Source organism: Hyaena hyaena, unplaced genomic scaffold (genome assembly GCF_003009895.1).
Source record: "Hyaena hyaena isolate Hyena2069 unplaced genomic scaffold, ASM300989v1 scaffold_208, whole genome shotgun sequence".
NCBI lineage: Eukaryota > Metazoa > Chordata > Mammalia > Carnivora > Hyaenidae > Hyaena > Hyaena hyaena.
Window position 1 is genome coordinate 2,030,703 of NW_024080839.1, and position 23,663 is coordinate 2,054,365.

The window sequence follows — 23,663 nt, forward strand, 5'->3', positions numbered from 1 at the left end:
TTGTTTAATGCCTGTTTCTTCTGGTAAATCCTGAGCCCTGTAAGGGTTAAGACTGTGTCTGGCTTTTTCACCACTATCTCCTCAGCACTTAGCTCAGTGCCCAGCACATAATGGACACTCAGTAAATACTTACTGAATGAACAGACAGCATCTTGCAGGAGAGTCTTGCCATGTCCCTTTCAGATCCTCTTACAGAGGAGACTGCATTTCAGAAATGGATTTCTATTTCTTGCATACAATTTGCAATTGCTTTAGGTGCACCTGTAACAGGTAAAACAATGTGTTACAAAATTCCAGCTACCCTTTCAGTAGCTCAGTTTAAATTTCTAGTCTGCAAAGCAACTCTTTACAAAGGCTGAATCCTTAGATGTGACTCAGACCATATCAGACCATTTTCCCCCCAAACAGAACTAAAGGAAAGACAATTAGAGGCCAATAGAGAGGGAAGTATAGTGCAGCCATATCCTTGACCCTAGCCCACACAGTCTCTTATTCTCAGATTTAGAAACACCCTGCCACCTACAGGATTTAACTCAGCAACAGTACCACTGAAATGGGCATGGTGATAGTTTAACTGCCTAAGGCCTTTAGGCCATCCCAGCCTCATCTTTAGATGATTTCTGAGCACTTCTATTTAACACTAGAGGCAGATACGGGGGGAATATTTGGTTGTGAAATACCACACCGCAGTTCCTTGGGTCCAAGACATGTGACTTGAAACTGAGTGGGAACAGAGTAAAGTACTCTGAGCAGGAGGCTGTCTGAGTCTATCTGGAAAGTCTGTTAACATGGCACCTCAGCCCCTCTGCATCAAGTCTTGGTATTATAATTTTGATGCAGTCCTTCTGATGTGGGCCCTTAAAGAGATTCTCTTCTACTCCTTGTCCAAAATAGAATTTTCCTAAAATCACAACTTTTAACATTTTTATGGAGGTGTATATGATGATTAATCCCAGTCAATAAGAATTTTATTCTGAACACCGTCAGATTAAATGATCAGAATTAATAAACAGACACACGTATATTTGTGGCAATGTTCTCTCAAACTTGTTCCTTCCTCTAGTGCAGCTCATATGGTTCATGAGGATGGCTCCTTGTCATCTTTTGGGTCTCAGACCTCAGAGAGGCTTGGCCTGACCACCCAATCTAATTAGTCCCCTCCTACGTTCCTCTCTCCTAGACCCTGTTATTTTCTTTCATACCATTAACCACAAGTCTTCATACATTATGTTCACTCATTAATTCTACTTCACTAGACTGTAAGGTTCCCAAGGGCAGGGGCCTTGTTTTGTTCACTTTTGTATTCCTAGGGCCTGTCACAGTGTATTCCTTTGACATATAGTAGGTGCTCCTCAAAAACCTACTGAATATTTCTTTTGTCGTTTCACTTATATTTGTTCCTTCTACTGCACTTTACTTCCTGCTACCACATTGTAACTCCCCGGGGGATAGAAAACAACTGCAAGGCCTCTTCCCTCCATCACTGAGTAACGAGAAAGCAATTCTGTTGTTGAGAAGTCGCCTGCTTCTCCTGGGCGGCTGTCATGCACCCAAAGGTGTCCAGGATTCTGTCAGTGACTGAGTGTCTGAGTCAGGAGAGCTGTCAAATGTTTTTATGGTTACACTCACGGTTCTTGGGCACTAGAAACTGCGAACTACTGCCATTACAATTAAGTGGCAATTAGCACAATGTTGAAGTGTGCCTGCGTGCGTGGGTTAATTTGCGTAAGGAACCGAGGCGTCCTACACCGTCTGTCTTAAATGAAATCCAGATGGACAGACACGTCCTCCCTTCCTTGCGCGCCAGGAAGCTGAGTCTCCTGCAGCAGCAACTCTGCCCAATGGGGGGCGGCAGCATCCCAATAACTCGCTCCCTGAAGATGTGTAGGTGGGTGGAGAGAAATTCGCGTTCAAAGACTTTTTGACTCCATCCGCTCTCCGTAGCGCCTTAGCCCGCTGGAGTTTCAATGCGCGTTGTTGTTTGACGAAGGGAGTCCTATACACCGCCCGCTGCTCTCCTGATCATGGCTTCTCCGAGTTCCTTCACCTACTATTGCCCTCCATCTTCCTCACCTGTGTGGTCAGAGCCGCTGTACAGTCTGAGGCCCGAGCACGCGCGGGAGCGGTTGCAGGACGACTCGGTGGAAACAGTCACGTCCATAGAACAGGTGAGGTGGCCGGCTTGAGCGAGGCGCCCGCGCGGGGGCTTCTGGGAGCGAGAGTCCGGTCCGCAGGGCCGTCCGGGTGTGGAACTCACCGGGGAACTACTACTCCCACAGTGCACCGCGGCGCCTCCCCTCTGGGAAGCTCTGGCCGCTCTGGGCGCCCAGGCTTTGGCTTGGGAATGGAGCGTTTGTGGGGCCAGGTTGGGGAGGGGTTGTTCTCAGGGTTGGGTTTGGAGGAGATGACAGTACCTGAGTCCTCTCTGCTTAAGGAAGTGGAGAGAATAGTGTTCTGTACCTTGGTGGACTGAAGTAACCCGGGCGGGTCAGGCAGCTTGTTTCATTCGGCTGGGACACTGGGAGGTTCTAGGATGGATAGTGCACTTTCTCACCTTGCTCATAGTTTTGGGACCTTGAGGGGAAGAGAAGCGGCCAGATTGAGGTCATGCCATTCCATGATCTGTTTAATTTCTGACCCACAGGGCCAGATCCTGTAGGGCCTACCTCGTGGGTGGGCATGTTATTAGTCATTCAGTCATTTGAGCACCAGCAAAGTATTGGACACAATGTTAAACGCTGGAAATACAAAGAAATAAAACCGTCCCTGACAACGAGCAAGGCACAGCCTGGTTGAGGAAAACAGACAGGAAAACAATACTATTTGGAAAGCGCTAATGAAAATTATAAATTTTAGATGACTTATTCTTCATTCATTGAGGCCTCAAACCTATCACTTTGAAAAGTGTTTGAGGAAAGAGTAGTGAACTCTAGTTTTGTTTTCCTTTTCTTTCTGCAACTGGAATTGTTCCCAAGTCTTGTGGAAATGTTTGCCTGTCACTAGAAGTGGTTGAAATGTTTCTTTTTAGCACTAACAAATAAGCATCAGACTGCTTTCTAAAATAAGATCTCTTATGAAGATGTGTCTCCAGGCTTAACCTTGCAGGGACTTGTTTTGACTTTCATACCTGAATTTGGAATCCTGTATTTAGGCAAAATTCATAGTGATAGTTATCATATTGTATATTTATGACTATAAATATAATCATAAATTAAAAACAAAACAAGGACTTGAATACACAATTATACACATGATAGCAGAAAGAATATTATAACGGGAGATTTGTGCTACATGGATTTTAGCATGGAAAGGAAACAATTACCTTTTGAATCTACCCTCTTCCCCCCCACCCCCCCAGCTTAGTTAGCCCACCTATGTGTCTTTCTACAGAAACCTTTTGTAAAAAATTGCAAAGAAAACTCCCACCTTTGGAAAACCTATAGGATCGTTGCAGTGTTTCTAAGTGACTGGACTGTAGAGTTTATTCAGGTCAAGCTTTTTCCTTTGTATGTGACATAAGACTATTAGGTTACTTTTTATGTAATTAACTGAACTGACCCAGCACATAAGGATATAGATAGAATACTGGTGGAGAAATGGGAATCAGGAGCTGGTCTGTTAATTTGGAGACCAGAACAGAGACTTCCACGTTTAAGGGGTAAGTAAAAAACAGGAACAGTATCAGGAGTTTCACTAATCTGCTCTGTTTTTCCTGTACTACTTTTTTTTTTTTTCAGTGAAGTGCCTCTGCTTAGTTCCTGCCAAGAAACACTAGCACTTATATTTTAAATGTCTAGGCATAATAAGTGATGCAAAAATGGATGCAGCAAGGGTGGCTGGGTGGCTCAGTCAGTTGTGCATCTGACTTCAGCTCAGGTCATGATCTCACAGTTCATTAGTTCTAGCCCTGCATTGGGCTCTGTTCTGACAGCTCGGAGCCTGGAGCCTACTTTGAGTTCTGTGTGTATCTCTCTCTGCTCCTTCCCCACTCAGGCTCTGTGTCTCTGTCTCAAAAATGAGTAAATGTAAAAAACAAAAAAATGGAGGCAGCAAGATTCTGGGCTGTCAAAGGGTCAGCCAAGGCCTGGGCCAGGTGTGGACGCTAGGTTCTGATATGTTACATGATTATAATATGGTGTCTTTCAAATCTAGGCTCTACCGTGTGTTATATAATAGAGCATCTTACTTGTCTTCTCCATGTCATTCTTCCGGCTCACATTTTAAAAGTCTGGGATAAACAGTTCCAGAGAGTAGGAAGATGATATAGTATCTCATATTAATGGTTACCTCAGTGCCAACACTACTGATGATCAGTAGTATCCACTTACTGGGTCCCAGTTCTATGCTAAATGCTCTCCAAACATTGTGTCATTCAATTCTTTTCTATTTCACAGACAAGAAAACTGAGGCTTAGAGAAGTACTAGTTTGGTAAGTTAGTGATGATATATTTTCATAAGAAACTTGTTAGGAGGAGTTGTCTACAGAAGATACTACTGTTATCTTTCGGTTCCATCCATTTATTCATAGGGATTTACCGACAGGGTTCAATTTTGTGCCATTGCCAATAAGAACAAATGCTAGTCTCCTGTTTCCTCTCTGATTATCAGGAGACTTAATTATTTGTTCAACAACAATTTGATTATAGGAATTTAAACCTACAAACAGAGTAAAGACCTCTTAGCTATGGATTCTTCTGTACTGTTCATTCACATTTTTATTTGTTCAGCAACTACTTGAGTGTCTTCTTTGTGCCAAGAACTGTTCAAGGCATTGGACATAAGACAGTGAACAAAAGAGGCCAAGTTGATGCCTTTATGAAACTTTGTTCGAGGCGTCTGAGTGGCTCAGTTGGTTGGGTGGCCGACTTCGGCTCAGGTCATGATCTCGCAGTTTGTGGTTCGAGTCCCGCATCGGGCTCTGTGCTGACAGCTCAGAGCCTGGAGCTTGCTTCCGATTCTGTGTCTCCTCTCTCTACACCTCCCCTGCTCACATTCTGTCTCTCTGTCTCTCAAAAATAAGTAAAAGTTTAAAAAAATCTTAAAAAAAGAAACTTTGTTCTAGGCCAAGAAGGCAGTCAACAAAGTGTGGGGAAGATCGATCGATCGATCTATCTATCTATCTATCATCTATCTATCTAATTTATTTAGCAGTGCTGTGGAGAAGGCGAAAGCAGGATAAGAGAGATGGATTAGGGGTAGGAACAGGAAAGGTTTTATATAAGGAGGTAAGGGAAGGCCTCTGATGATGTGCCTGCCACTTGTACTGAGACCTGAAGCAAGTGAGGGAGCAAGCCGTGTGCATTCTGGGCGGAGAAAGCAGTAAGTATAAAGGACCTGAGGCTTCCCTAGTGCCAGGTGAGTGGAGAGCCACTGTGAGGAGAGAGGTTAGTAAACAGGAGAATAGGAGATGAGGTCAGATCATATAGGGCCTCACAGGCCATTAGAAGTATACTTTTGAATACCCTGATTGAGATGGGAAGCCATTTGGCTGGATAGTTTTCTGTTTACCTCCCCAGATCCACCCTATCCTTTTCCACCCTGTCTGCAGATGTGCCCCAGGAGGAGAACTTGCATAGACACGTTCCCTTGCCTTATGGCTTCTGGGTGTGTTTGGCCATGGGGAGTAGTGATAGGGGATGAGAGGGAGGGAAAGTGAGGTCAGCATATTTACTCCTTTCCTGCAGGATTGCGTGGTCTGCAGGGTCTCTAGGCTGGAGGCACTTACAGCTCTTATCAGGCACCTTCCAGTGGAGCTCTCTGGTGCCTCCTTCACTCCTTCTCGTCACACTTCCAGGTGTGGGAGGGGATTGAGTATCCCTGTGTTGCCGGGCCCAGAGTACTGGCCTCTCTTGTGGTTTCCCTACACCTATCCACACCTTTGCAACTAGTCCCTTTATAAACTTTCCTCAAATCACCCACTTTGGTTTTTTTTTTTTTTTTTTTTTAATTTATTTTTGAGAGAGAGACAGACAGACAGACAAGCGTGAGCAGGGGAGGGTTAGAGAGAAAGGGAGAAAACGAATCTGTAACCGGCTCCCGGCTCTGAGGCAGCCGGCAGCAAAGAGCCTGATGTGGGGCTCAAATCCATGAACTGTGAGATCATGACCTGAGCCAAAGTCAGACGCCCAACCAACTGAGCCACCCAGGCGCCCCTCCAATCACCCACTTTGAATGTGCCATCTGTTTCCTGCCAGGAGCCAGACTGATCTGTGATCTGAGAGTTTTGACTCAATCTGACCAGTATTTTAACAGGCCCATGTAGGTCACTGTTGAGAGGAGATTGTGAGGAGGTGGGGATAGGTGCCGGGAAACCAGTTAGGAAGCTATTGCTGTTCTCCAGGTGATGGGTGACGGCAGCTTAGCTCAGGGCTGTGGTTGTAGAGATAATGAGAAGTGGTCAAGTTCTGGGTATGTTTAAAGATTTCTACTTTGACAAGCTGTTTCGCTGGTGGGTTTGGTGGATGGGGAACCTTTTGCAACTCTAGAAAGCAAGATGTGTCTTCCCTTTTGTGTGTTATCCACAATTCCCCCCGTTGCAAATGCTCTGTGATTCAGGCCATAGGTTAATACTGGCACAGTCTCAGAGGTAGTAGGTTTGCCAAAAACAGCTGTTTACAGTAGGCACTGCTCCTGTTTTTCCTTTAGTCTGTCCTTGATCAGGGGCAAAAGCCTCCTCCACTTGAAATGGCATGAGGTCATTAGACAGCATTCAGTCAAGTAACAATGAACTGTGAAGGATATCTGGAAGGATTATTGGCCTTAGTTCCTGCCCTCAAAGTTATTTTCTCTTAGAGAGAAAAAGGACTGTACCTGAAGCAACCACAGAATAATTTACCAGAGCATAGAAGTTAAGTGCTGAGTTATGACTGCATTGCGCAAGGGTTTGGGGAGCGGAAGCCAGGGCTGAGGAGGGGGTCAGGACAGTTCCATGGACAGTGTGGGGTTGTAAAGGATGGAGTTGGGGGACAGCCATTCCTGTCAGAGGAGCTGTTAGGAGGGAAAACTCCACCAGGAATGGAGAGAGTGGGTTGGCTGTGGTAGGAAATTAGATCAGCTGGGTGGGTGAGGCCAATGGAAGTGGGGGTGGGTGATGGAGAGGGATGTAGAGACAGCCTGAGGAGCTGGCTTCGAGTGTTGAGCCTTGTGTCACTGCAGGTCCTGACGGCGGGAACATCGGGGGTCCAGGAATGAATCCTGGGCACCAACTATTGACTTGTTTCAAGTCATAATCTCTGAAAGATTATGAAATGGGGATGAAACAAGTCACTAAATGTGATCAAACTTACTAATTTTTTTGTGCCTCTGATAGAAGGGACTGGAGCCCTGCTTGGTTATGTGGTCAGTGGGCTAGCTGTGGTGAATCGGTTTTGCTTTATTGAAATTCAGCATGGACCATGTTGCTCAACTATAAGACAATTCCAAATATCAAATTTCCTTCATTTTTCCTATTAAAAAGGCCAAAAAAGTTTTTGTTCAACTTGAAAATATGTGTACTGAAAAAAATTTTTTTTAAATTTTTATTTGTGTTTTGAGAGAGAGAGAGAGACAGAGAGGCAGAGAGAGAGGGGGACACAGAATCGGAAGCAGGCTCCAGGCTCTGAGCTGTCAGCACAGAGCCTGACGCAGGGCTTGAACTCACGAACCCCAGGATCATGACCTGAGCTGAAGTTGGACACTTAACCGACTGAGCCACTCAGGCGCCCCAAAAATACATGTACTTTTAAGTATGTAGGTGAACAAATCAAATGCCTACTTGCAAAATTTACATTTTAAACTTAGGTACATGTACCTATTTAGAATCACATACTTTGTAAAATCACACTAGTTTAGAAATACTGTTTTTCCTCTTTATTTATAAAACATTTTTCTCCAAAATCTTCACATACATCTTTGGCCTTTAGTACTTTTATCTTGCTGGAGCCACATTTTGGATCAACCAGTATATTTTTCCAGACCACATTTTCAGCTTTTTGAGATAAATCCCTTTTGAATGTGAGTAAGAATATTTTTCCCAAGTTACAACTACCCAATTGTGTAACATTAGAATTCTTTTACAATGTATCCAGTTGGTGTATATATGTGATCACTACAACTTAACTACTATTTATTATTTTTTAAAAATGATCTTTAGAAGGGTTTACAGTCGGGGCTTAGCGTGAGTTCATATCCTCAGGAATAAGTTGCTAAATCTGTGCTTAATTTGTCATCTTTTCTTGATACCATCAGTTTACCTCTTATAAGCAGCCCAAACCAGAGCTTGATTGAGGTTGTTTTAGACCCATAGATCAACCCCAACTGGTATTTTGTATTTAAAATAAAGAGATTAAAAGGACTTCCTATAGGAAAAGGTACATTGTAAGGATTGGTTATAAAGAGATTTATTTTTCCTGAGGGTATTTTTATTTTTTAAGGGAAATCCTTTTCTTGTATTTTATCTACTAATGATTCTTTCACTCACTGTATCTTCAGCATTAGCATGAGTCTCAGGCAGCAAACCCGCTTTCTGGAAGGGTCCTCCTCTGGAAGAGAGGGAGAGTTGTAGGAAGAAGAGACTTGATAGTCCATGATATGGAAGCTGGTGTATCATTTTATGAGCTGTAGATAGAAGCTGCAGAAGAGAAAGTACCAGATGCATTAGTTGATTTTTACCACTTACCTGTGAATGGAAAGTATTCTGTGCTTCTGACTGGCCTTTTTCTGTCTGGCATTATTTTGGGGCTCCTGACAGTTACCAAGCCAAGTTCTTTAGGACTCAAAACATAATTATCTATTTATGGCTTCTGAGACCATAGGTCTTAGATATGAAATAAGCAGATGTACCAGAAGGTGAGCACTTAATTCTTTAGATTTTAAGGATCCCATTCTTTCTTTCTTTCTTTCTTTCTTTCTTTCTTTCTTTCTTTCTTTCTTTCTTTCTTTATATTATTTTTCTTTGACTTACGCCTTTACCTCATGTGCACATAACAGAAAGCAGCACTACTAACCAGAGAACTAGGGACTGAGGAAAACGTTGAACCAGCCAACTTCAAAGAAAGGGGGCGGAGGGCTGAATTCCAAACAAATGGAGAATTGCAGCTGCCACCAGTAGTTCCCTGCATGGAATCCGAAGACGGAACCGAGGGCTGGGGTTTAGAAGTTACTGCAGATTGGCTAATAGCAGCCCCTGTGCACACCACCAGTAATTTCCAAGCTGAATTAAGCCAGCAGACTCCATCAGAGGAGACTGTGGACTGGAACTAGGGAAAGGATTCTGACCTAGAATTGCAGATTGAACCCAGGACTAAGGACTAGGGTAGGTTGACCAGTAACCCTAGACTTGAAAGCCAATCAGATGAGGTGCTCCCCTGAGAGGATCTTGCCAGGGGCCCTCAGGAATGGCGAGAAAGACCATGAACCCAAAAGGGTTTGCAGGGCACCACACCTGTGCTTGTCATTGTCTCTACATGTCATCACAGAGTTTTCTTTGGATCTCAGTGCTGCCACCTAATCTGTTAAAAACCACAATTCAGCTGAATAAATTTGAATATCTAATTGACTTTATTAAACAATTCATTAATTGCACAGCATCCATTCTAGAAAGGAACTCCAAAGGGCTACAGAAAGGGAGAAGTTTTTAAAGGTAGAACAAGGAAGTCATACACAGAAAAAAAGTTTATTTTGGGTAGTCACCCTTTTCATGTCCATGTCCATGGAGAGGACCCATGTGACAAGTTACCTTATTGGCACTGACCAGAAAATTCTTGACTGGTTAAGATTACATGTCTGGGGGACGTTGAAAGTGCAGTTAGTTTAGGGATTAAGTCCCAGTTTGGTAATGTGGCCTAGCATAAGTGACTTTATTTGGGGTCTCTGGTTTTCTTTTTAACGCTGTTATTGATTTAACACTGTTAATTGATTCAGTTGTCTATTTCTAGATTTTGGATATTAGCTGCTATAAATGCTACATTCTTGTAGAAATCTTTTTATGAGCATATATTTTCATTTCTCTTGAGGAAAGACCTAAAAGTGGAATTGTTGCATCATGCGGTGGGTGTATGCTGAGTTTTATAAGAAACTGCTGGCCTTTTTCAGAGTGGTTGTACATTTTATACCCTCACCCACATTGTATAATAAGAGCGCTGGTTGTGCTACAACTTGCCAGCATTTGGTGGTATTGGTTTTTTCAACTTTAGTCACTCTGCCAGTGGGTGTGGGTGGTATTGTGTTCTTTTTGTTTGTTTTTATTTTTGTTTTTACAGAATGCTTATTTCTTTTGAGAGAGTGCATGCACAAGTGAGTGGGGGAGGGACAGAGAAAGCTGAGGTGGGGGGAGAGAGAGAGAGAGGGAAAGGGAGGGAAGGAGGGAGTCTCAAGCAGGCACTGCACTGTGAGTGCAGAGCCTGACAGAACCTGATGTAGAGCTCAGTTTCATGAAATTTTAAGATCAGTACCTGAGCCGAAATCGAGAGTCCGACGCTTAACCAACAGAGCCATCCAGGCACCCCAATAGGTAGTATTATTAGGAGAAAAATTACTTATGACACTTGTTAAAGGAAGTCTTTGTATTCAAGACTATTACTATGGTGACATTTGCAGTAAGGGGAGAAAGATTGGGCTCAACTCTGAATACAAGGGAAAGTGGGAATTTATAGTCCGGGAGCAAGGTGGAGGGATTTGGTGGATGGAAACTTACTAAGAGGACTCATGAGGAGAAAAGAGGGGTTCTGGCTAGCCCAAATGAACAGGATTCCTCCTAAAGGCAGGCCAGGGTATCAGACATCACTGGGGGACAGTGGAGGATGAGGAACCCAGTCAGATACTGAGGATGACCAGATATTAAGGATGGGCCATTCATGAGAGATGAATCAATGGGTTCTACTCCTGAAGTCAAGACCACACTGTCTGTTATCTAACTTGAGAATTAAGGAAAAAAAAAAAGAAGAATATTCTGGCTACGCCAATTTGGTAGGATTCTTGCTAAAATGGAGTAAGGTAAAGGTGGCCACAGAAGTACAAAAGTCGAGGCCTCTTGGGATATGGATGCAGCGTATGTGTGTCTGTAAATGTATTTATCTTTCAAAAATTTTAGGCCTAAAGTAGTCATGGTGAAATTTGGGTATTAAGTGTTTTGTTTTGTTTTGATTCTTAATATTTTCATCCAACATTTTATTATAAAAAATATTAAATATACAAAACAGTTGACAGGATCTGTTTACCCTCCACCTAATTGCTGTCTTTCATATAGACGACTAAAGGATTTATTTTTATTTTATTTTAAAGTTTATTTATTTATTTATTTTTGAGAGAGAGCAAGCAGGGGAGGGGCAGAGAGAGAGGGAGAGAGAAAGAGAATCCCAAGTGGGCTCTGCGCTGACAGCGGGCCTGGATCTGAGCCAAAATCAAGAGTCAGACGCTAAACTGACAGAGCCACCCAGGCGCCCCTCCTCAAGATTCTTTCTATGTGTGTGTGTGTGTGTGTGTGTGTGTGTGTGAGTGATTTGAACTAGTCTAAGTTATTTCTCTTCCAGGCTATTTAAGAATTTTGAAGAGCTAATCTCTTAGGACTAAATCTTTTGGTGACTCATCTTGGTGATATTTCTTGTAACATTTCATATAGCAGTGTTTCTTAAACAGATCAGATGCTTTAGGCTGTCATCCTCCTCCCAAAAGAGTCATATCACTTTCATTAACATGGTTATGAACTGTGTGCCCTGTGCCCAAGGGAAATGAACCTATGGACCGTTTGCTACTTATGCAAAAGAAAAGTTATCTGTTGTTATGGGGCTGTTAATCAGCCTTTGTATTGTCCCCACTGGTAACTGCCTTGCCTATTGGGGTTTTCAGGCTGAAAGGAGAGAGTGACTAGAATAGATTAGTGTGTTCCTTTGAAATGGAAAGGGAAGCATGGAAATCCAAGATAAAGGAACAGTTCAGGCAAAGTGGGCATGCTTTGGCATCCCTATGCGGTACTGAAGCTGATTTTTTTTTTAATTCTGATTTGAGAACTATATATTCAGAGTTTTCATGGCTAAGGTAACTTTTTAAAGATTTTTTAAATGTTTTTATTTATTTCTGAGAGAGAGACAGCATGAGCAGGGGAGGGTCAGAGAGAGAGGGAGACACAGAATCTGAAACAGCCTCCAGGCTCTGAGCTAGCTGTCAGCACAGAGCCCAACGTGGGGCTCGAACCCACGAACCATGAGATCATGACCTGAGCCGGACGCTTAACCGACTGAGCCACCCAGGCACCCTGGTAGCTTTTCTTTTCTTTTCTTTTCTTTTTTTTTAATAGTTAATGTCATATATTTAAAGTGAGGACTTTGATAAAAATTTTAAAAGGAATTTAGTTATAGATCTTGCCTATACATATTAAATAGTTGTTATGACTGCTTCTCTTAATTCTGTCCCAAAGGCTGAATTTCTAAATCTCCTAACATGTTTAGGGTCCCCAAGACTACCCCTAGTTCACTACAGGGATCCAGAGAATTCAGTATATGGTTATAGTCATGGTTATGAGTTATTACTGCAAAAGCCTACAAAGCAAAATCAGCAAGTGAAGGGCTCACAGGGTGAAGTCTGGAGGAAACCAGACACAAGCTTCCAAGACTTGTCTCCCAGTAGAGTCACACAGGACGCGCTTCATTTCTCGGCATCAAATTGCAACAGCGCATGCAAAGTGTTGTCTACCCGAGAAGCTTGTTAGATCCTTGGGGCTCAGGGTTCTTACTGGGGGTTGGTCACATACATACCTTCTGCCCAGCAAGGCACAACATTCCAGACTCACAGAAAGAAAGTAGCTGTTTGGCATAAACAAGATTGTGGATACAGTTTCGGTCCAGTGAGCCACTCTTCAGTTCTGGGAATAGTGGGGACGCTCTCCAAATTTAGGTTTCCAGACACCAGCCAAGGGTCAACCTTTCAAGCTGGCCTTTCCAAGGATAGCAGTCTCAGGCCTGCTATGGTAATGCCTTTGTATACAAATAGCTTATCTGCTTTCCTTCTGCTACAGAGCAAAGAATCAGAGCAAAGAATGCTTACGTTTTCTCAGTAACAAATTTACTCAGGTTTTATGTAACACTCTGCAGGAAAGGGAGGGAAAAGGGAAGGCAAAAAAGGATATTGCATGTTTTGGAGATTACTTTGATTTTCTCTTTCCAAGATGAGTTCTTTTTTAAGCAGGAAAGAACTCCACGCCCAGCATGGAGCTGATGTGGGTCTTGATCCCATAATCGTGATATCATGACCTAAGCCGAAATCAAGATTCGGATACATGACCGACTGAGCCACCCAGGTGCCCCCCTCAGATGAGTTCTTTTTAATTTCTATATTAATCTGTTACTATTTGTCAAAAAATTTGCAGGCGAATTGCTAAGCATTATTTTTAAAGTTGTATTCTAGGGGTGCCTGGGTGGCTTAGTCGGCTAAGTGTCCGACTTTGGCTCAGGTCATGATCTTGAGGATTTGTGAGTTGGAGCAAATTTTTGTAAATCATGTGTCTGATAAGGGACCGTGTCTAGAATATATAAGGCAGTATTACAATTCAGTAATAAAAAGACAACAATCTTAAAAAAAAGAATGATGTCTTTGAATAGACATTTTTCTAAAGAAGATGTACAAGTGGCCAATAAGTCCATAAAAAGATACTCAACATCATTAGCCATCAGAGAATTGCAATCAATGAAATATTGCTTCACAGCCACTAGGATGGGTATAATCAAACCCACAGAGAGTAACATGTGTTGGTGAGGATGTGAAGAAATTAGAACATTCATACATTGCCTATGGAAATGTAAAATGGTATGACTGCTTTGGAAAACAGTCTAGGGACACATGGTGGTTCAGTCGGTTAAGCATCTGACTCTTGACTTTGGCTCCGATTACGATCTCACAGTTTGTGGTTTCAAGCCCCGCACCGGACTCTGTGCTAACCTTGCAGAACCTGCTTGGGATTCTCTCTCTCTCCCTCTCTCTCTGTTCCTCCCTCACTAGTGTCCTTGCTCTCTCACTCTCTCTCTCTGTCTCAAAATAAATACATAAACTTTAAAAAAAAAAAAAAAAGGAAAACAGTCTAACAGTCCCTCAAAGAGTTAAACATAGTTACCATATGATCCCACCATTCTACTCCTTAGGTCTATGCCCGTATCTAAGTAGAAATGAAAATGTGTGTCCATCCAGAAACTTGTATAAGAATGTTCATAGTGACTTTATTTGTAATAGTCCCAGAGTGGGAACAACTCAGATGCCCATCAGCTGATGAATGCTAGATAAACTAAATGTGATATATCCATAAAATGAAATTTTACTTGGCAATAAAAAGAAATGAAGTTATGGTCCATGCCACAACATGGATGAAGCTTGAAAACATGTTAAGCGGAAGAAGAATGTCACAAAGGACTGTATATCATGTGATTACATTTATATGAAATATCCAGAATAGACAAATCCATAAGGATAGAAGGTAGATGAGTGGTTGACAGGGGGTAGGGAGGAGGGAGGGGTGGGGGTGACTGCTGATGGGTGCAGGATTTCTTTCTCGGGTTGTGAAAAATGTTCTAAAATTGATCATGGTGATGGATGCACAACTCTGAGTGTGAGTGTGAGTGTACCAAAAGCCATTGGATCATATACTTTAAGTGGACAAATTGAATGATGTGTGAATTATATCTCAATGAAGCCATTAGAAAAATATTCCAGTTCTAAAGAGAAGATAAAGGGAATTGTTATTTGTGTGTTTTTATGAGCAGCTGACCTGTAACACTCAGGTATTTATTAGAATTCATAACTTAGATTTTCACACATGAGTTCATTACTAACTGCATTGGGATATCTCTAGTTCATTCTGCAGCAGAGTGATTAGGAAATCCGAAGAGAAATGACACTGTGTTGGGAATATTTTAAGCACGTTCTGCTTTATGTCTGTCAGGTATCTGAGTTTAGCAATAAATCTCCATTTTCCTCATCTAGTACTTGGCTGCTGTGTTCTCTGAGGGGAAGCTGAAGGTGGGGCTCTTGGCTGAACCCTTTTCCTCCTAGGGGGTCTCAGTGTCAGAATGCTAAGGATGTGATGGGCTCATCCATTCACCCTGGAATATTACTAAGTCATGTGGATTTGTACTGGGGTAAAGGAAGTGAGTTTTCCTCCCACTTGGTTTTGTTTCATTCAGAACTCATCAATTCACTTAGCTATAACAGTATATTACAGGCAGATCTTTATGATCTTACTGACGTATGTTTCTTGTGTATTTTTCTGTCCCTTTCAGCTTACAGCTAAGGAAGGAATAATTGAGAAATGCAGGCTGTGTTCCTTTTAGGCTGATGCTTTATGTTAGTCCTGTGTGAGTGTCTCAGAAAGGAATAGTGAAGAATTAGGACAACTTCCTCATTCCTCCTGAGTCAGATTCTCACAGTGACTTCTGTTTTTTGAAGTATCGTGAACACTTAGCCAGATTATCTCTCAGACCCATGTTTAGAGGCAAATACCAAAATCCTAAAACCAAGTATAAATAATTTGAGACTGGCTGCCATTTTAGACGATTCACATCTGTGCTCCCCTTGTAATTGCAAATAATTCTTGCACACATGTCAAGGGGCTATGTGCTCTAACTCGGTGGGTGATTCAGAAATAAAGAATACATTTTGAAATTCCCAGAAAGGACATTATTATGTATCTCAAACTCTCAATGAGGACATGGCTCACTACAAAGAACAGGGATGCCAGTGAAGGAGAAACCCTGTATCCTGTTAACCAATCCACTCCTACATTGCTGGACCCTTTCCTTACAGAAGCTGAACTGTGTGACCGTGTTGTGGTGTGGTTCTTCAGAGGAAACAGGTGATCTCCTTTTTTGTGGGACCTGACTTTCTGAGATCCTTCGTGTTATGGGACTGTGGAGTCCTTTGTTTAACATAGGACCAGTGACCAGATGTGCTGTTTCTTTGGTGTTTCAGCGATTGATGTTCTTGTAAATCCTTTAGGGAATTTTAATACTGTTCAATCTGTATTTAAACAGTTTGATCTGACAGTAAGGAGTATGACCTTTGGCAGGAATTAATTTCGTGTTTGTCAATGGCTGGTTAAGTAACAACACCTAAATAACGTCATGGAGTAGGTAGGTGTCAGTCTCTCAAGCAAAATGCCCTGTCTGCTCCCAAGTAACTGGTACCACATGCCAAACTCCAGAACTGCCATTAGCTTGGTTTACTTCAGAAATCGGTTGTCATGCCAGCCTGGTACAGAGCATTCTCTGTTTCTTCTGTACTGAGCCTATCATCCTCCAGAGTCCCTGAATCTAGTCTTATAGTACGTGATGTACAAATCCACACCGAGCAACTGCAACCAATGGGCATTTGTGGCAACAGGAGGAAGAAGTTGATACAGGCTCATCAGAATTTGTTTTCTCTCTCTCCCATCTCCTGCGTTCTTACCAGGCAAAAGTAGAAGAAAAGATCCAAGACGTCTTCAGTTCTTACAAGTTCAACCACCTCGTGCCAAGGTAAGCATTTAGGAATTTGAGGGGATCCAGGAGAACACTACCTCCTGTGCGACCTTTCTTCTTTCCCCGCTGAGCCTACTCAGCCTCAGGGGATAAGTCTGCTGTGAGATGGGTTTCTCAACCTGTGGCCCCCTGGGTAAGCGTGTGACCTCACCCCTTCCTCTGTTAGACAGCTGTTTAGAGGAGATGCTCCCCTCAAGCTGAGCCAGCCCGTGTTACATGGGGATACCCCTCAAGGCCTGAACTGTGAGGTCTGAAGATGGGGAGAGCAAGTTCATGTTTCTGCTGCTTAGTTGTGACCTGCCACTGGTGGTTTTCTTTCTCAGATTCCACTTTGACAGAGACATAGAGCCCTAGGGGCCAAGGATGGCTTCTCTTGATGTATGTTGTGATCTGACAGGGACAATGGGCTGAGCTGGAGCTTCTCCCAGCCCGGCCCCTGTTGCTAATCGTGGGGCTCCTCCCAAGGATGCAGTTTCTGGGGAGAAAATACAGCACCTTTTGTTTTCCTTGGCACTTAGCGAGTTCAAGTTTTCCAGGCAATTTGATGTCAGAAATTCCCAGAAGGGGATTATAAGCAAAAACTTATTATTTAAGTCGAACCTTTATTTTCCCTTGTTTCTAGCTTATACTGTATCACGTTAGGGCTTCACGAGGTTCTCTCCTCCCTTTCTCCTCTTCCAGTCACCAGTTTTTTCTCTAGAACCATTCTGTATCACATTTCCAGACATCAGAATGGGTCCGTAGTCCGGAGCTGTGTGTGGCCATCATTTTACCTCGGTGACACAGCACGCTGCCTGGACCACCTCTGAGCCAAAGGGAGCTGGGCCACTGGCTGATTGGCTCTAGGAAGTGGAGGGTGGGTGCCCCTGCCCAAGTGCCTGCGCAGGAGACCAAACAGATGGACTCCAGGCAGGGCAGGCTCTGGGTGCTTCCACTGACTGGAGCGTGACACATGCTTCTAGCCTGTGTGAATGCTGTGTCTTTTATTCCCCCCCATTGCAGTTTGCCACTGTTTCCTTGAAAATGAGATTTCTTTCTGAAAGTTCTGATTAGCCAAGGCAGAAAGCCACTGGAAAAAGCAAATTGGAAAAAAGGGAAAGGCTGGTAGGAAGGTCATCTTCATTCTTCTTCCCTGGGGAAGGAAAAAAGGAAAGTATCAGCTACGAGAGGAACGTTTTCCCAGACTGCTAACTAAATCCCGGTGTTAACCTAAAACTCAAGCCTCAATAAATGAATGTGATAGCCGGAGATTAGGAAATGAAACCATTTTTTTAGACAGCTTTGGGGCTGAAACTAATGTAGTATGTCAACTCTACTTAAATAATACAAATTTTTTAAAGTAGGTTTTTAAAAACATTTATTTTCTTCCAAATTTTGGTTTAAATATAGTTTCTATCTTAGAATAATCTCTAAGATACATTAAATGGAAAAATAAAGGGGCGCCTGGGTGGCTCAGTCGGTTAAGCATCCGACTTCAGCTCAGGTCATGATCTCATGGTCCGTGAGTTTGAGCCCCATATCGGGTTCTGTGCTGACAGCTCAGAGCCTGGAGCCTGCTTCAGATTCTGTGTCTCCCTCTTTCTCTGCCCCCCTCTCCTCCTTGTGCTCTGCCTCTCTCTCCCTCCCTCCCTCCCAGAAATTAAAAAAACATAAAAAAAATTTTTTAATGGAAAAATAAAAATACTGAAAAATGACCACTTGTGCTAAAGATAAAGCAGAGTATTTTTACAGATAAGTAAATAAACAGCTGAGGGGGACAGGTGGGCACCACCCCTGCCCAGTCCAGCCGAGGCCTCCCCAGAGGCGGCGGGACTTGCTGGTGGTGAGGGGTGTGAGTGCTTTAGGAGGCGTTTTGTACTTAGCAGTTGCATCCCCGGTGACTCACCTGCCTGGGCTCTGAGTTTCTGTCTACTGTCTAAGGCTCTGTGCACACATATGTGTCCCTTGTGTTTCCAAAGGGACCTTTGATCACTTGACATCCCTTTCCACCCACCATCAGAATAGAGCCCTGGGACTTTTCTTTTATTCTGAGGGGGGAATGAGAGGTTACTTGGTCGGGGAGGAAGCAGCTGTGTTTTGAAGTGGTTGTAGAGGACAATAAAAACCATTAATTCCCCTGAATTCAGAGGTCTTAGGTCCGGTGTGGGTGGAAAACAAAAATGTTCCTCTTGGGTTTGGATCCTCATCAGGGCTCTGGGTTTATTTCAGGAATCTGACATTTCCCATTTTGTCATTGTTACCTCTGAAAATGAGTGTTTTTTTTTTTTAATGTTTTTTATTTATTTCTAGGAGAGAGAGAGAGAGAGAGAGAGAGAGAGACAGCGTGAGCAGGGGAGGGTCAGAGAGAGAGGGANAAGCTTGGAATCAGCTTAGGTTTCTTTGACTTCAGAGATCCAGCTCTGAATTAATGGCTAAACTGATTTCATCTCCATGATTATGCTCTAAACACATCCCCAATTCATCATGATTTCTTTGAAAATACCATTTTTTAAAAAACATTTTTGTTTATTTCTAGGAGAGAGAGACAGCATGAGCAGGGGAGGGTCAGAGAGAGAGGGAGATGCAGACTCTGAAATAGGCTCCAGGCTCTGAGCTGGCAGTCAGCACAGAGCCCGACGCGGGGCTCGAACCCACGAACCGCGAGATCATGACCTAAGCGAAAGTTGGACGCTTAACCGACTAAGCCACCCAGGCGCCCCTGAAAATGAGTGTTTTAAAGGCTGCCAGTAAACATCTCATTATGTCACAGCACACTAATTAATGTTAGAGATGCTACATATTTTGGCTGAATGGCTGATATAAATTGACATATCAATATAAGTGAAGCCAGACATTATCATCCTAGGACAAACTTCTAGGATGGAAGAACAAACCTGAAAATTTAGCAAATTTTTAAAATATTATCACAATTTCAAATTTTAATGTTTTAGAAGTCAAATGTAAAAGGTGTGCCATAACGTAGGAACAAAGCTTCTTTATTTAGCTAACCTGAATATTCAGATATTAGCAATAAATCTAAATGGTGTGGCCTGTTTGTCTTTCACGTTATGATGGTGATCCATGTGATAGACTCGCACGCACACCCAGGACCACTGACCACGCACAGGTGCAGGGATGCTAGGAGTGATGCCGAGGAGACATTTGCCTATTGTACCTTCAAGTGCCACAGCCAAGTACCAGATTTGGCTGAAGTTCAAGGCTGAAGCTGAATATTGATACATTCTACAATTATTCCCCATTCTAGAAATGATTTCCCCCTCTCTCTAAGACTGTGAAACCTTCATCCTGTCCTGGAGTGAGCTTTTGGACCACGCTTTCAACACTTGTTTGTTGTAGCCTGCTTTCCCATGATAGTTAATTTTTACTTCCCCATGGTTATTCTCACTGTTCCACACAGTTATGAATTTACTCTCTTCCACTTATTACCATTAGCTTTAGTGAGAAATCTGAGATGCATAAACTAAACACGCACATGCACACACACACACACACACTCTCTCTCTCTCTCTCTCTGTCTCTCTGTCTCTGTCTCACACACATACTCAACTGTAATTTTCCTCTTGGGAAATAGGGTGGTCAAATAAGTGGTCAAATAAGTAGGTCCTGCCCCTACTGGGCTCGCAGCCTCACGGGAGAGGCAGCCATTTCACAGATGCAAATACAGAGTTACCAATGGGATGAGGGTCAAGGAAGAGAATGGGGGGCTGTGAGAGAAGAACAGAGAGGATGTATTTTAGGTCGGGAAGCTAAGGAATGAGTCTACTCTGGCTGCTATAAAAATTACCATAGACTGAGTGGTTTAAAATTTTTCTTAATGTTTTATTTATTTCTGAGAGAGAGAGAGAGAGAGAGAGAGACAGTGTGAGCAGGGAAGGGTCAGAGAGAGAGGGAGTCACAGACTGAAACAGGCTCCAGGCTCTGAGCTGGCAGTCAGCACAGAGCCCGACGCGAGGCTCGATCCCACGAACCGTGAGATCATGACCTAAGCGAAAGTCGGACGCTTAACCAACTGAGCCACCCAGGCGCCCCGACTGAGTGGCTTAAACAACAAACATTTATTTCTAGAGGCTGGGAAGTCCAAGAGCAAGGCACCAGCAGATTTGGTATCTGATGAGGGCCCACTCCCTGGTTATATATAGCTGGCCATCTTCTTACTATGTCCTCACGTGGGGAAGGGGTGAGGGAGCTCTCTGGAGCCTCTTTTATAGGGTCACTAATCCCTTCATGAGGCTCCATCCTCATGACCTAATCACCTCCCGGAGGCCCCATTTCCTAATACCATCACACTGGGAATTAGGACCTCCACCTGGATTTTGAAGGGTCCTGAACATTCATTCTACAGAGGAATGCCTCTCAAAGCAAGTGGCTCTCAGGATGAGACCTAGAGGGAGACTAGGAATTGGTCAGTTTAGGAGGTGGTTGGAATGTTCCAGGCAAAGGGAACAGCATGAGCTGGAGTCCTGAGACTGAGAAGAACGGAGCACAAAGAAGGCAGTGTGACTGGAGCTTGGTGAGGGCATGAGATGAGGTTGGAGAGAAGTAGGTAGAGGCACATCATGAAAGGTCTTGAAACCCAATGGGATTCAGGCTATAGTAAGAAATTATGTTGCACTGAGGATTTACGTTGCTGTCGGTACGCATATATTTCTCAGTTCCTTTTTTGGACAGTGGGCAGTGGAACTGGACTCCCAGTATAAATACTCTTTAGCGTATTTATTTACTTACTTGATCATTTTTCCTATGTGTCCCAGTGTCCCGTCCCCCTCTGCACAGCCGCACAGATGGTCTTCTCATCCACTTGCATTCCCTGCCCCACCACCCCAGCCTCGTCAGCCCAACCTAATTGCAGGGGTTTAGGGCTGACTTGTTCAGGAAGGAAACGGAAGGAGCCCTAGGTTTTCTGTTTTAACTCCTTACACAGACAAGATTTTTGAACAGCGGTGAGTTGAGAATAAAGGAATGGCAAGGGTATTTGTTAGCACTGCTATAATGAAATGCCACAGACTGGGGGGCTTAAACAGGAATTTATTTTCTTACCGTCTTGGAGGCTGGAAGTCCAAGATCAAGGTGCCAGCAGTGGTGGTTTCTCCTCCAGTGTCTCTCCTTGGCTTGTAGACGGCCACCACCTCATTTTGTCCTCACATGGTCTTTGCCGTGTATGTTCCTCCCTAGTGTCTCTTTCTCCTTCTTGTAAGGTCTCCAGACCTCATTTAACCTTAAATGCCTCTTGTTTTTCTTCAAGCTTATTTATTTATTTTGAGAGAGACAGAGACAGCACAAGTAGGGGAGAAGCAGAGAGAGAGAGGGGGAGAGAGAGAGAATCCCAAGCAGGCTGTGCACTGCCAGCAGAGCCCGATATGGGGCTTGAACCCACGAAGCCGTGAGATCATGACCTGAACTGAAACCAAGAGTCAGATGCTTAACCTACGGAGCCACCCAGGTGCCCCCTTTAAATACCTCTTTAACCACTCTGTCTCCAAATACAATCATACGAGGGGTTAGGGATTCAACCTAGGCATTTTGGGGGACACAGTTCAGTCCATAACATCAGGCTCTTGTACAATTTGTGGCTGGCCAAAAGAACTGGATATACGTCCCTTTAATTAAAAAAAATCATAAGCCTCAGAGAAGTTGAAATTCAGTCAGCATTGCGCCCCTTGAAGCTCTATATAAACAAAGTAACCTTTTTTCCTCTTAAATGTTTATTTTTGAGAGAGAGAGAGAGAGCGCGGGCAAGAGAGTGAGAGCGTGCACACAAGCAGGGAAGGGGCAGAGAGAGAGGGAGAGACAGAATCCAATGCAGACTCCAGGCTCTGAGCCGTCAGCACAGAGCCTGATGTGGGGCCCGAACCCGTGAATCATGAGATCATGACCTGGGCTGAAGTTGGATGCTTAACGGACCGAGCCGCCCAGGCACTACAACAAAGAAACCTTCTGCAAGATTTTAGAATAATTTCTGCCTATCAGCATTAGTGTGTATGTGGGTGCATGCCTCTGTGTATGTGTTTGTAATTAAGTGGAGAAAAATGAAAGAGAACAGTTTCCCCTGTGGAAATGGCTCTGCATCAAATTCCTCTTTTCCTGCAAGTGACTGGTTTTCAGATGAAACAAGCCAGAGGAACTTACTAGTTCCCTCCTGGTAGGGCCGCTAGCGGCTGGCCATGAGTGAGGGTCGGCTGGGAGAGTGCTGGGGTAGCGGGGCTGCCCACAGGGGCCAACCCAGTGCTGTGAAAAAGGTGAGCGAGACTCCCTTCAGGTAGATGTTTCTGGGCCTGTGAGGCTCCGGGTATCCTGAGGCAGGATCCTGAAGAGTCAGCCAGACTCCGCAGGAAAGCATTTGCCCCTGAGGTCCTTTCCTTTGTAGTGACTGAAAAGCCCCTTGCTTGTCAAGTGAGGAGTGCTGAGAAGACAAGAAACCAGGCTTCTGTTTCTGTTTCCCCAGGAAGAGGAGGGATTTGCTTAGGTGTGCAGGTGGCCTCTCTCAGAATTTTCAGTCCCACCACGAAGGTCAGCTTTGGCCGGCGGGCCTCCTCAGCACAGTGGGCATGAGCACGACCAGGGCTGACCCCTGAGCCAGTCGAGCCGCCCCCTCCTTGCCCTCTCTGGACGAACCTGAACTCCCCTGGAGGTGTATCATTCTCTTAAATCGAAGGGACGGATATCCAGGGAGAACAGTCTCGTTAGGGCCATCAGAAGCTGCCCTTACGGTGCCTTTATTCTTTCTTCTGTTCATTCGACAAACGGAGCGTGCGCTGTGCTGGGTGCGGGTGCTGCAGCAGAGCCTGGGCTCTCCTCAGAGTCACACAGTGGAGGGGAGGCCACCTGACCGGGGGGTTGCAGTACGGGCACCCCCTTCTCACCTGGCCCCTTTCCCCCCATTGTGCTCCGGATCACAGAGCCGCCTTTTTTTTTTTTTTTTTTTTTTTTTTTTTTAAATAGTTTATTGTCAAATTGGTTTCCACATAACACCCAGTGCTCATCCCCACAAGTGCCCTCCTCCATGCCCATCCCTCCTCCCCTCCACATCCATCAGTCCTCAGTTTTTGTCAGCATTCAAGAGTCTCTCATGGTTTGCCTCTCTCCCTTTCCCCCACCATTTCCCCCCTTCTTCTCCCGTTCCTCCGTTAAGTTCCTCCTAATCCTCCTACACGTGCAAACATATGATATTTGTCCTTCTCTGCCTGACTT

At 44.0% G+C, this 23,663-nt stretch overlaps 1 protein-coding gene across 1 annotated transcript in view; it reads left to right on the forward strand.

Annotated features, from left to right (window-relative positions):
- Positions 1-1,888: 1,888 nt before the first annotated feature.
- Positions 1,889-23,663, forward strand: part of FNTB (farnesyltransferase, CAAX box, beta) — a 66,920-nt gene continuing 45,145 nt past the window's right edge. Inside the window, exons 1-2 of the mRNA XM_039242103.1 lie at positions 1,889-2,168; positions 16,408-16,472. Coding sequence (XP_039098034.1) covers positions 2,025-2,168; positions 16,408-16,472 — 209 coding nt within the window. The 5' untranslated portion in view covers positions 1,889-2,024. The remainder of the gene's footprint in view (positions 2,169-16,407; positions 16,473-23,663) is intronic.